This window comes from Chrysemys picta, chromosome 11 (assembly GCF_011386835.1).
Source record: "Chrysemys picta bellii isolate R12L10 chromosome 11, ASM1138683v2, whole genome shotgun sequence".
Classification (NCBI taxonomy): Eukaryota; Metazoa; Chordata; order Testudines; family Emydidae; genus Chrysemys; species Chrysemys picta.
The window spans coordinates 58885818-58899159 of record NC_088801.1 but is presented as its reverse complement, the minus strand read 5'-3'; the positions used below and the strand labels follow the sequence as shown (position 1 = coordinate 58899159).

The following is a 13342-nucleotide window of genomic DNA, read 5'->3' as shown; positions in this document are numbered from 1 at the left end:
CCACTGCTCTTTACTGGCTCTGATGTCTGAAATACATAGGTAAGTATATGAGGTTGTGTTGCCCTCTACTGCTTGGCCCAGACAGGTTATAAATTCTCATATTACTGCTACTACTGCTAACGGAGATTCTCTTTTTCCTCATATAGCAGGGGCATAAGGACTGATTGCCCATTCACTTACAGACTGCCACCGATGTAATCCACTGATTTCGTTGTACTAGTGTAACTCCATCAAATCCAGTGGAGTTACTCCTGATTTACAGCAGTGTGAGAGGAGAATCAAACCCATGTATTTTTGGAAAAGAAAGACCATGAAATGCTAGGTGGAAATGGTCATTAGCTTTAGCAGCAGCAGTGGAACTGTGAAGTCTTACATGGATTCATATCAGGCCTAATTTATTTGTAGCCCCCAAGATGAGGTCGATAGAACTGGGCAGCTTTCTGGAAAGCCTGTTTTGATAAATATAAGTCAGTACAGTCCTGCCCGGGCTGCTATTTTAATCTAAGACGTCAAGGCATGAGTGTCTCTAACTCTCAATTGGAGGTGCACTACACCTCTTCAAGATCAGAGCCAGGGTTTCTGTCCTGCTAGGATGTTTGGACATGTGAGTGACATAAAAGGGTGTTGCAAAACTGATCTCTGTTACCTAAACTGCCATCTGACACAAGGGTCTAGAGCAATATAGTTCCAGTCTGAACAGAAAAGAATATAGGACACAGAAATCCAGAGCTGCTAATCATTAGTGCAGAGATCCAGACAGGGGTGACAACCAGAAGTAGAACTCAACAAGTTTTTCCATGCTCAGTTAACATTTGCTGTGAATTAGGAATTGGCAGCTGTGCTTCTGTAATATTTAAATATGTACTTTTCAATGTTTACATTTGCCTCAGTGTATCTCCACATCTCCTCTTTTTTCTTCTTTTGCTTTTCTGTAGCCTTCTTGGTATTTATTCTGGATCCAGCCCCATAGGAATGAGCTGTGCTTCTTCATTGCTGTTTTATGCAGGATGTTTCTAAATCCAACATTTTATTTTAAATATTTCTAAGAGTTAGGCCCAGACACACAATCGTTTCATTTGCTTTTTCCTTTTTCTTTTCTTTCTTTCTTTTCTTAAATTTCAGAATTTTTATTCTTGAGGCTCCCTGCCCCTTCATATCTACAAGGTTCTCAAGGGATTTCTGTTCTGTAGAGCTAACTTTGGAGCAATCAGTGGAGATGAAGGGGTATGTTGGTGGGGAAAACAAGTAGGTGGGATCAAACAGCAAATTCTTCCATAAGGGAAAAATGAAATGGGGCATTTCACTGCTCCATTTGTGATTATTCAATAGCTTGAGGGCATGAATCTCCTCTCACTTGCACCAATTCTAAACTGGGGTAATTCTACTTGCTCCACTGGGTTTCCTCTGATTTATACTAGTGATACAGGAGAATCAGAGTATGGCCCTTATGCTAATCTCACTTGCTGTGGTATAAATCAAGAGTAATTACTGAATTCAATGGAGTTACTCTGGTGTAAAATTGGGGCAAGTGAGATTTGCATCTAACCCAATTCAGAGTACGTTTTCTGCCTTTTTTGGGTACTTCCTGGATTTTCTCTTCCACCTCCTGTGACCCAACCTGAACAGACCTTCCTACCAACCCCAATACTAAATAATAGGGAGCGCTATCTTAAATCCCTTTGTGAAATCCCTCAGGAAGGGGCCTACAGTTGTGATTTCAACAAGTTCGTGATGTTCATTTGGGCTGTAAAATCAGATGCCAATTGCTCATGTGCAAGTGAGATGTAAAATTTGGTATTAGAGTCTTCAATTCAAGTGGGCAGGTTTAGACAATGCTACCAAATCTGCTGTCACAGCATTTCTCAATTCACCAGGGACAGGTTTAAATGCTAGTGTGCTACTTGCTGTTCATGCTCCTGGGCTACCTCATGTGGTGTACAAGCTGCCATGGTGATCTCTGAGGTGATAAGAACTTGGGCCCTCCAGTGATTCAGGATTTCAATCTCCCTCTTTATCATGTCACTGAGAAGGGTAATTTGCAGGCTTCCCCCTTCTCCTGTTCAATGGGAAACCTTCATACACTGTTCCCCTCGTCTTCAAGTACAGTTCCTAGTTCTAGATGCATTTCCTTTTGTCCTTAACACCTTTGAGTGCCCTAGCTGGCATAGAGAGCAGAGAAATTTGAAGCAGGAGTGAGAAGAAGGTCGTATCTTGAATTTAGGGCCTTGCAGTGAACAGATCCCCAACAAATGACTTCACAGGGGTTCCAGGTCTGCATGAATCTGCCCTGGGTGTAATATTCCTGTAAGATTATATCGGGCTCTTGTGGGGGCGGGGTTGACTGCAAAAAAGATATTCAGACAAACTGGCAGTACTCACGAAACCAGCAGCTGCTGAAAGCCAACTCTCTGCATGCATAAAGAATTTTGTGTTTAAAAAAAAATTTCCCTGATGTTCAGTGTAATCTTCCCAAAACATTCTGTTAGTCTCCCTGAAGTCCCTTAATTGAATCTTCTAAGGTCTCGGAAAGATAGTGAGGGAGAAAGAGAGCAAGAGAAAGGATAGTAAGAGATTAAAGACGCTGTGCAAGTTAGTCCAAGAGCTACTGAGCCTCCTTCTATATCTCTCTTAATCTATTCAAGGCCCTATTCACTTTCCATGTGCCTCCCACTGACAGCATTGCCGCTCACGCGCATTATGGATGAATTGCCATCATGTTTTATCTTTTATAATTGGTTCCTTTAAACCAAGGCTGTTACACTCACTGTCACATGCCATTGCCAAGGGCACTCTGACCCGACTTCATGTAAATTGCCATGTCCGAAAGAAAAGGATTTTTTTTCCCAATAAACAAGTAACATCTGTGTGAATGGACTTTTTTTCCTAATAGATAAAAATTGAACTTATATGGAGCCTACATGAAGATAATAAATGACTCTTGTTAGAGGAAGTCAGTGAATAGAGTCCACATACTTTCCATTCTCTCAGCATGATGTCTTTCTGAAAGGCAAACACTTTGAATGCTATTATTAGGAGGAGGTGTTATAACAAAGGTGCTATACTGGAATGTAGTGGAGTGGGACTCAAAGTCCCTTATGCTGTGCTATTGGTGACAGAGAGTGCTAGATGAAATCTTTATAGTCAAGCCCCTGTGTCCTATGTGGTACATTAGGGCAAAATTATGCAACAGAGATCCCAGCTTTGTACAGCAGGAACTCCAAGTTTATATATTTAGGGGCTGATCAGGCCCGTGGACTGGCCTCGAGTCAGTGAGGAGCAGGAGGGCAGGTACCAGGAGGTGTCTTCCTACTACACCAGTGGCACCGGAACCGGGGGGGACCAAGGGGGCCATAGCCCTCCCACTTTTTGCTGGGGTGGACCTCGCCCCCATCCCGTCTTCTTCCCCCCAAGGCTCCGCCCCCCAGCTAGGCCAGTGTGGAGCCCGGCCGGGGAGCCCGGGCATTTGTGGAAGCCATGCGGACCTCCATCTGCCTGTGGTGTGGAGGGGGGGTGGGGGCTGAGAGCAGCCCCGTCCCATGTCCCCACCCCCGGGCTCCCTGTCCGGCCTGGGCAGGTGGAGGGGGACAGGGGTAGGGCCCGCTGCTCCCCTACTTTTGGGAAGGCTCTGACACCCTTGAGTACAACTGCATGTTCCACTAGGCAGACAGGCATCTTCTTCAACAATCCATGAGTGACTGTAAGTGGCTTAGCCTGGGGAGGAGGTAATAGACTGGAGGCTGCTTAGAGAAAGGCGGGGGAGGACATTACAATTTAGATCTGCCCAGCAGCTGAGAGCCATTATAATGGAGAAACAGGTTATTTTAGTCATTGAAAATTTGATGCAATTAAAGTGGCTGTAGCCTTGGAGAGAGGAAGAGACTTTGCGCTCCCATTCCCCTGCTCTGCCCTCTAGACCCAAGCCACCAGAACTTCTGATAAGCCTCATGCCTCTGGAGAAGATGCCTGCTTTGTGGCGCTGGAGTTCTGCTGGGCACGCACCTGCTAACGCAAGTCTCCCTGTGCTTCTTGCAGATTTTGTCAGTCTATTAGGCTCCTGCCCAGTCCCCCAGACCCTAATGAGGTCTTTGTCCTTGCAGAGTTGTTGAGCTCTGGAAAGACAGGCTAGACGTCAGGCACAGAAGCAGTCTTAGCAGAATGATGGAGTTACAAGGTATTAACTGGCACTTGAGGAAGGAGGGAAATTGAGCAGTAGTTTACTCTGCTGTGTAATTGTATAGAACATGGGGCTTTGCCTATTTTAACTGTGGAGTGTGTTTAGGAAATGATCAGTGGTGTAAAAGATGAGGTATCACAGAAATAAAGATAATCCCAATATCCTTCTAACTCCAAACCCATCTAGGACTCTTTGATGGCCAGAGCTGTGTTTTGTTATCAAAGGTAAAATTTATTCTTGGCATAATTCTTCTAGTTATTATGCCTCCAGAAAGCAGTATTTCCAGAATGATACCACAGCCTTGGCCAGTCAGATACCTCCAGAATAATACACGTTTGCATTAGATTTGAAAGTGCTTTGCAAAGGTTAGTGAACTGAGACTCATGACACCTCTGGGAGGTATATAGGTGAGATATGAGGATGGCATTCCTGAAAGCAGAGCTACTGATGTCTGCCACTTGTAGGAACCCAACAGTATAAGCACAGCACCTTCACGACTCACAGGCCTTGACACATCTTTCAGTCTATCTTTGCTCAAACTTGGCTGACTCTGTTTCAGTCATCTAAAGATAAGGCAAATGATAGTTCAGTTTCCCTGAGAGATATCAAAATGTGTCAAAGTTGGTTTCTCACCAGATATCCAAATCAGAAGAATAATCAGTGGCTCCAAGTAGCACATCAGGAGGACGGTACCAGAGCGTCACCACCTCAGAGGAGTATGTCTGACTGGGGATGGACTTGGCACGAGCAAGACCTGCCAGAACAGGAAAAACATAGATCTAGTTACACTTCCATGTCCCTTTGTAACCCATTGTGACATATCATTTCCTTCTGCCTGGACAGTACCTGAGTCTTAATAATCAGAAGAACAGTTTACTTTTCTGTAGCATTTTTCATCCTAAGTGATCCCAAAGCACTTTACAATCAACATATACATATCAAGTATGTAGAATACAACCTGCTGCATTGTGTAAAACAGCGAGGAGGAAAAAGGGATGTTTTGACTGAGGACACTGGGCAAAGCCCTGCTCTTAAAAAAAAGTGCCACCGGTTTTTATACAAAGCAGACGGACCTTGGCTTCTAAGGTTTCTACTTATACTTACTTTTCTGGTACTTAATTTATCTCTTTCAGAAGAATGGAGAGAGCATGCAGTTTAAAAATATGTACGATATATATTTAAAAATGTTTTGGAATTTGTCTGAAATATCCAGTTTAAGCTGATACGCTGATTTGTGTGTATATAATATTTACATACATTTTATATATACACAAAATTTATAGCCAGGGGATAAATTGCATTTATCTTCTACCTTTTCAGTGTTTCTAAGGCACTTAGCCCACTGATTCAAACCACGTGAGACAACTATGGGCATTGCAAACCTCCGAGCAGCTTCAGACAGCTACCATTTTAGAATGAACAAACACCTTCAGAATGTTTCTTTCCTTCCTGCAAAATGTGACATTCTCTCCCCACTCCTCAAAATGATACGGATCCAAAGTGCAGGATGTCCCAGAGTCAGTTCTAGATCGTGGCATATTAAGATAGAAAGGCAGATCCTCAGGTGGTGTAAAAATTGTCATAGTTCCATCCATGGACTTCTATGGAGCTATGACCATTGACACCAGCTGGTAGGGTGGCCAGCCCTCCAGGATTGTCCTGCAGTCCCCAGGAATTAAAGATTAATTTTTAATTAAAGATTATGTCATGTGATGAAACCTCCAGGAATACGTCTGCTCAAAAGTGGCAACTCTGCCAGCTGAGGATCTGTCCCAAAATATGGTGAGACTCATCAGGGCTGGAAAAAGGAAGCTTTATACCACTGGAGAGCTGAGAATCCCTCCTTCCCACAGCTCTGAAGCTTTTGGCCTGAATTCTCAGTTATACTAAGGCCCTTTGACACTGCTGTAGCTTGGCCCTTAAAGTGGGTGTAACTGTCAGAGAGGTTTAAAGGGGCCTTTGCGTAAGGGAGAATTCAAGGCCTTTGTTTGTAGCCCTGTTAGATCACAAATTATCAGATCTTAAAATCAAGACGTTATGATTTTTATACAAATTATTTTAAAGGTTTCTGGAAGTTTAGTTGTATTTTTTCTCTCTACAAGGTCCGTATCATTGGCTGTATGGGGCTGAGGCGAACTGGCTTTACAGAGAGGAAGGGTAACAGAAATGCTGCCAAGTAAAAAAAAGTAAATTGCAAAAATTTCTAACATGATTTTGTCCTGTAAAATGTGGCATATGCAGAATACATGATGGTGTGGAAGGAAGGTTTTATTAGCACACATTTGGGATGACCTGTATAATTCAGTTTTGGCAAAGCCAGTTCATGGCAATAAAATCTCTACCCTTCCCTACATAATCATCTATTCTGTATGCCACATATTTAATGTAGGGGTCTGATTCTCATCTCCCTGGAATGAGTCCTATACTACTGTAATTGCACTGTTTTAAATAAAGTTACTTTCAGTGTATACCAGTATAAGGAGAGGAGGATCAGGTCTACAGATTGATCACAGAAATGCTTTTCTTGAAGTGCAGTGAGAGAGGTTATGCTCACGTACCCATTGGTGGCTTTAGATGCATAAATGTAAGTATGTGAAAACACGGCTCTTAGATGCACTAGTTGTAACCAGGCAGTGACTCACCAAAGTCAGCTAATTTGAGCTCGCCCAGGCAACTGACGAGCAAGTTCTGGGGTTTCAGATCACGATGAAGAATGTGTTGTTGGTGGATGTAAGCCAGGCCTCGCAAAAGTTGGAACATGAAGAGCTAGAAAAAACAGGCAACAAACTTAAGCAGATTTCTGGGATTTTGAATCAGTATATTAACTCTGAATGTCAGGAAAACCTTTACAATGAAACAGTGCAAAAGGGAGGGAGGAATCAGTAAAAACTTTGTCAACTTGTTCAGCAATGGCACAGGCTGAGAAGGGGGACTGGAAAATTGCAACAATAAAAATTATGGAATCTTTGATAGTTACATCAACTGATGGTTATATGCTTCCTCCCACTCTCCCTGATGCTTTCAGTGTGTTATACTGTGGCAGTGAAGGGGCTGTCACTCTTCATATCCTAAATGGGCATTTCAAAAGCTTTGCTTCCCTTTAGAATCTGACTGTTTATTTTAGGAGCAAAGATGATGTAAGGCTTCCCAAAGCACAGACTCAGGATCTGCAATGTCAGACGGCCTGGTATTGGTGTACATCACTGAGGGAGACACCAGAGAGGAAAAATGAAGGCAGAGGAGGAAAAACAACAGAAGAAAAGAGGGAGAAGGAGAAGAAAGAAGATACAGAAGGGAAAAATAAAGACAGAGGGCCTGATTCTCACTACTCTGGCAGCGTAAAGTGATCCTAAAATAAATGAGAATCAGGCCCAGAACAGGATCTGGAAAGGCATGAAGGATAGAAAACAATTCATTGCGTAAGTTATTAGCCTTCTCCAGAGGAGAAACACTTTTTATCTGAGACCTTTCCTGGAGACTAGGAAAAAAGGTGACATTCATGGTTAGCTTTTCTACTGGAAAAGAGGCAAACAAAAATCAGATATATAATCATATTTTGCATTTTTATAGCATCTTCCATTTGAGATCTCAAAAATTGCTTTGCAAGGATGAAAGAAACGAGCCATATGACACCCTCCTGCAGGCTCATAGTAAATCACTTTGCTGTTTTCCAGTCTTCTTGTCAATGAGGAATGAAAACATCTAAGGAGGGCAGCTGGCTGGTGTTTACTGATGCAAGTGCCAGTCAGGACACGTTACAGTTTTGTTTTTGTTTTTTAACAAGCCTTCCTGGTGGCATAGCACTTGTGCGATGCACTGACCCATCGTTTCTTGGAAGTGGAGACACCGAACAGCTCCATCTTCAGGGGCAAGTGACTGTTGCCCACACACTTCTGAGATCTCCCTTGTCAGTCAAGGCTGGCATTAATTTTGGAATTATAATGGGCGAGGGCTGAGCTCCACAAGCACAGCTACCTTAGGAATTCCATTCCAATTAATTTAGGTTTCCATTCTGAATTGTAACCTTAATTAAAAAATATTAGAATAGGAGCCGTTTGCTCATGCAGTGCTCTACAGGAGAGTAGAAACTGCAGGATATGAACCTGCTTTTCCTACATTATTTTACTATACACTAAAAAATCTTCTTCTTTTTTAACAACCTAAGAGCTGAATTTTGGTCCCATTACAGTTAGTGGCAAAACTCCTCTTTAGTTAATGGAACCAGAATTCAGCCTTAAACATTTCTGATATTCTGCAATGTTTCTGATATTTAACATTTATGTTACAGTCATCCTAAGATGCCCTGACCAGGATCAGAGAATCATTGCGCTAGGTGCTATATAAATGTAGGGGCAGATGTGGTCTTTGCTCCAGAGAACTTGCAACCTGCCATTTTGTTTTAAAATATTAATGTAATGAAGATTTTGTTAAAAGTAGAACTGTGCCAAAACCAAAACACTGGATCTTGGACATCTCTGAACTTTGAGAGTGTTTGAAATCTGAACAAGGATTCAGATAAGTCCTTATTTTTAAGCAAGGCAAAAGATTTAGAGGGGGTTGCCATCAGAAAGGGTGTAATTTAATAATTTTATTAATGATCTGGGAAAATGGGCGACCAGTAAAATGGCAAAATCTGCAGATGACAGAATTATTTAAATTAGTCAAGATGGGAGAAGACTTTGAGGAACTTCAGAGGGGCCTAATAAAGCTAGGAGAGCATGACAAATGAAATTCATTGTTCACAGATGTAAGATGGGGCACACTGGGAGGAGTTGTTTGAATTATGCATAAATGCTGGGTTCTGAATTAACTGAAACTACTCAGGAAAAAAGACCTGGGCGTTCATTGTGGATGTCTCAATGGAAACCGCTTCTCAGTGTGCAGTGGAGGTCAAAAAAAGAAATCAAAATGTGAGGATATGTAAGAAATGGGATAAAAGATACAGAAAATATTACAATGCCCTTCTATAAATTAATGGTACACCCTCACCCTGTTCGCTTGTAGTCAACCTACCTCAGAAAGCTATAGCAGAAATAAAAGGGATCTAGAAAGCTTAGAGCCATGAAGATGTTAGGAGAGACAAATGGTTGAGTTTTGAGAAGAGACCAGTGAGTGGGGAGATGATAAAGTAATGAATTAAATAGAGATGGAACTCATTGCCACAAGATGTCATTGAGACCAAAAGCTGAAATCCTTCTTGAACAGTCAGAAAACTGGAGGGAGGACTTTTTCAGTCTTCAATTGAAGAGTGAGTAGGGTTGAATCTTTAACAACTAGATCTTTTCTCCCAACTGTTTGTCAGGTATTTGAGATAAATAGATATTAGCAAAAGATTTAAGATGTTTTAAGCACCGCAGCATTTTACAATGACTCTCCATAATGGAATATAAACATACATTTCATGCTTTAAGGGATACTTGCCCCTTAAAGAACTCACCATGACATTGTGAGCATGAAGTCCTCCAGGATGCTGGGCCATATACTGTGCCAGATCTGTGTGCTAAATAAGTGTGGAGGGGAGAAAGAAAGAAGACTTAGGACAAATCTGCAGGGGAATCAATTCTATTGAAGACTGACTAGGATCACACTATGAAGTCAAATCCACAGGTCTCTTAGCCAGTGGTACAACATACATATAATGACAGTGACCCTTTTGTGACTGAAGTGTAGTATACAACACAGGCTGCAAAGTTGTATTTTTTTCACCCTGGAAAGAAACACTTCACTTAAGCCTTGATCCAGCATAGCACTTAAGCATGTCCTTAAAGTTAAGCACGTGCTTAAGTGGTACGTGAAATCAGGGCCCTGATCATCATGTTGGCTCAGCCTAACAGTTTAAGACCAGTGGCTGCTAGTTGTCAGAATTCATCATAAAATTGCAAATAGAGGAAACCATGGCTCATATATTTTCCTGCTTGTTTAAGGCGTCTTTTTGTTGATTTTTACCAAAACAGATGCTGAAATGAGGGAGCTTGTTGACTGAGATCAATAGTAAGAGAAACTGTGGCTCAACAGCACTGTTTTCATCACTGTATCATGGTAGCAATGAAGGAACTCAGTTTCTGCCAGTGTAGTATAAATAAGATGGGAGACCCTTCTTGAATGTGGCTGTCACTAAAGGGAGAAAGGAAGCAGGAAGAGCCCAGGCCATATAGATTGAAGTCAGATATCGAGAGTGAAAGAAATAATCAGCGTAATGAAAGTGTTCGTAACACCTTCCTTTTATAATGCTATGAAATATTAACATTCATTATACTATCACCAGGTCTCTTCTCGATGCTTCATAAAACTAGCAAAAGAGCAACTCACCATGTACTCGAAGACAAATGTCAGCGTGTCCTTTGTCTGGATAATGTCGTGCAGGAGCACAATATTGGCATGTTTCAGACTCTTGAGAAGAGAAGCTAGTGAAACAGAAATGAAGCTATGATCCCAAGAGCTGCTTTTGGCAGTGGAAGTAGCATATTTATGGCTTGGGTTATACATGGCTCCATCATCAGGCTGTCTGGAAAAAGCGCTGGGCCAGATACTGTGAAGCCGAGGGAGGGAGTTACATGTAAACTATGCCCTCATGCACCAGTCTGGCCCCTTGTGTACTGCAAGGGGGATTTCACCCTAAAGGAGGGCTGGCAACATTGTCACCACTTGTCCTCTCTCATGGTTTCTGAGAAGATTCGCTGATTCAGCACGTGCTGTGACTTCCCAGGCTGCACATGGAAGGTGCCACCCAATTTTGGGGCAAGCAGAGGGTTTGGAGTCACTTTCCAGAAGTGCAATATCAGGGAGTCTGTGCTGATATTTATGCCAGTTTAAACTGGTTTAGATGTTAGGCAGGATTTAGCCAGTTTCTGTTTTTGAAAAGCATATTGGTTAATTCTCACACCTTAATGCTCCACTGAACTGTTCTCTGAGTGCCAAGAGTGCAGTTATTAAGTTAACAGTATCTCAAGTGCATGTATATAACTTATATAACTTCAGAGCCACTGCAAGTATACAGCCCCCTAGACTCAACTCTCCCCCGTGGGCATGCTTTAGCATTTCTCACACTAGGGATGGGCTCCAGCTGACAATCTCGTGAAGGAAACTTCCCAACAGAATGTCTCTAGAATTTTGAATGGACATTCATTGCTAGAGCGATTAGTATTTATTGCTTGCAATACAGTCCAGTCCAGGGACCCCAATCAGGATCAGGGTCCCATTGTAGTAGGCCCTGTACACACACATATTAACAAGCAATCTCTGCCTTAAACAGAGCATTGACTCAACCAACAGATTCACAAGCCATATGTGCATTCCAATTTAGGGGAGGCATCACATGATGTCCTGACTAGAGCTGGACAAAATTTTTCAGAAAACCCCTTTTTTGCTGAAAAATGCAGATTTGGGTTGACTGATTGAAAGATTTAATGAATTTGTGTTGAATTTGCCAAATTGTTTACATTAAAAAAAATAAAACAAGTTGAAACATTTTTGAAATAAAACATTTATATTTTTATTTGAAACAACTTTTTGATTCAAATTTTACTTCAGTTTTATTTTTTTAAAAGGTAAACAACCCCATAAAAACTAATCTAAATGTTTTGTTCAAACCTAAACAATTTTATTTTATTTTTATACTTTTGGGGTTTGCCGAAAAATTAAAAAAAAAATTTCATTTCAGCTTGAACTGAAATTAAATGTATTTTTGATTTTTTGATTTGGCCGCTGAACCAAAAAGTTAGTTATGCACAGCTCTCATCCTGACACTGCGGTGGTTAGCTCCAGGGGTAAAAATACCAATTTAAAATGAAACACAGACAGATTAAATCTTTATGTTTGTAGCCAACTTAGGTAAGTGAAAATGTTTGGTTCATGGTTGTAGTTCTTCCTGTAACTTGTGCTGATGACTGCATTACTTACTATTATAAAACAAGCTTGTTACACTCATCTTTGTAATCTGAGGTCTAGATTGCCTGGCACAGCAGAGACAGGCTGGCAGGAAGAGATTGTACAAAGTCTCAGCACTTTGTGCCTTGCTTAGGGGATATAGTCCCAATCAGGGTACGTCTACATTGCAATAAAAACCCGCGGCTGGCCTGTGCCAGCTGACTTGGGCTAAGGGACTGTTTAACTGCGGCGTAGATGTCTGGCTCGGGTTGGAGCCTGGGCTCTAGGACCCTGCGAGCTGGGAGGGTCCCGGAGCTCAGACTGCAGGCCTTGGTCAAATATCTGCACTGCTATTAAACAGCTCCTTAGCCTGAGCCCTGTGACCCAAGTCAGCTGGCACAAGCCAGCCACAGGTTTGTAATTGCAGTGTAATTGCTCTGCCTCAGGCTTGAGACAATAATAGCTTTCCCAATGGAGAGGGAGGAGAAAGGATGTAGCAGAGGCTGCTGACCCTCAGATCCCTGGTGCTCCAGAGATTTTGAGTCCAATTCTTGCACTCAATCAAATTGTGCACAGTCCAGGACACCAGGAGGTTGGTAAAAGCGGCCTTTTGAGACTCCCTGAGTCCAAGGCTATCCAGGGCAGGGTTAGTCAAGTCCTTGACATAAGAGAGCAGCCTCAGGGCTCCTCTAAAAATTATATCTGGTTGCCTATGGACCGAATAAAGATGCTTCAGCCATATCCCTTATGCCGTGGAGGGGAGAGACATAATGCAACTACACTGGCTTTATGCTACCCAGAGATTCCTATATCATGGAGGAATTCCCAGCTGGCCAGATCCTGTGGATTTCCCGCCCTTTTGTACCAGTGGAGCAGCACAAAGGATCTGTAGTGAAATGAAGAATCAAGACTATTGTGTCCTGAGTTGGACATAGTGCCTCTTAGAGGTCTCAGTGCTCTTCAGCTGGTGCATCTCAGCATCCCTCAACTATAGCATTACAGCCATTATTGAGCCTTAAGTATGTTTAATCCTTTTGAGGTTCTCTGAGATAAATTACCCCTTTGGCTGTTAAGTGTTTAGTGCCACTCCTTCAAAGTAACATAGAGTGCAACATGTTAATAAATCTAAAGCTTTGTTTAATGACACTTGAACTATTGACTTACATTGTAAATTTAAGATGTCAGATGTCACAAAGCTCAACACAGCACAAAAGAACTATTTAAAATAGACCCATCTTAGGAACTTTCTAGTTTTATCTGAGTGAATGGAAGTTAAAGGCTCTTGGCATTTCAATTAAGGCA

General features: G+C 42.0%; 2 protein-coding genes across 4 annotated transcripts in view; one reads left to right on the top strand and one right to left on the bottom strand.

Annotated features, from left to right (window-relative positions):
* ALS2 (alsin Rho guanine nucleotide exchange factor ALS2) overlaps positions 1 to 13342 on the top strand; it is a 198105-nt gene that overhangs the window by 109654 nt on the left and 75109 nt on the right. The window lies entirely within an intron of this gene.
* Positions 1 to 13342, bottom strand: part of CDK15 (cyclin dependent kinase 15) — a 60706-nt gene that overhangs the window by 43028 nt on the left and 4336 nt on the right. For both annotated transcript variants that reach the window (XM_024104045.3, XM_065560930.1), the window contains exons 5-8: positions 10484 to 10578; positions 9612 to 9674; positions 6817 to 6940; positions 4808 to 4928 (exon numbers count right to left, since the gene is read on the bottom strand). In XM_024104045.3, the coding sequence (XP_023959813.2) occupies positions 4808 to 4928; positions 6817 to 6940; positions 9612 to 9674; positions 10484 to 10578 (403 nt within the window). The remainder of the gene's footprint in view (positions 1 to 4807; positions 4929 to 6816; positions 6941 to 9611; positions 9675 to 10483; positions 10579 to 13342) is intronic.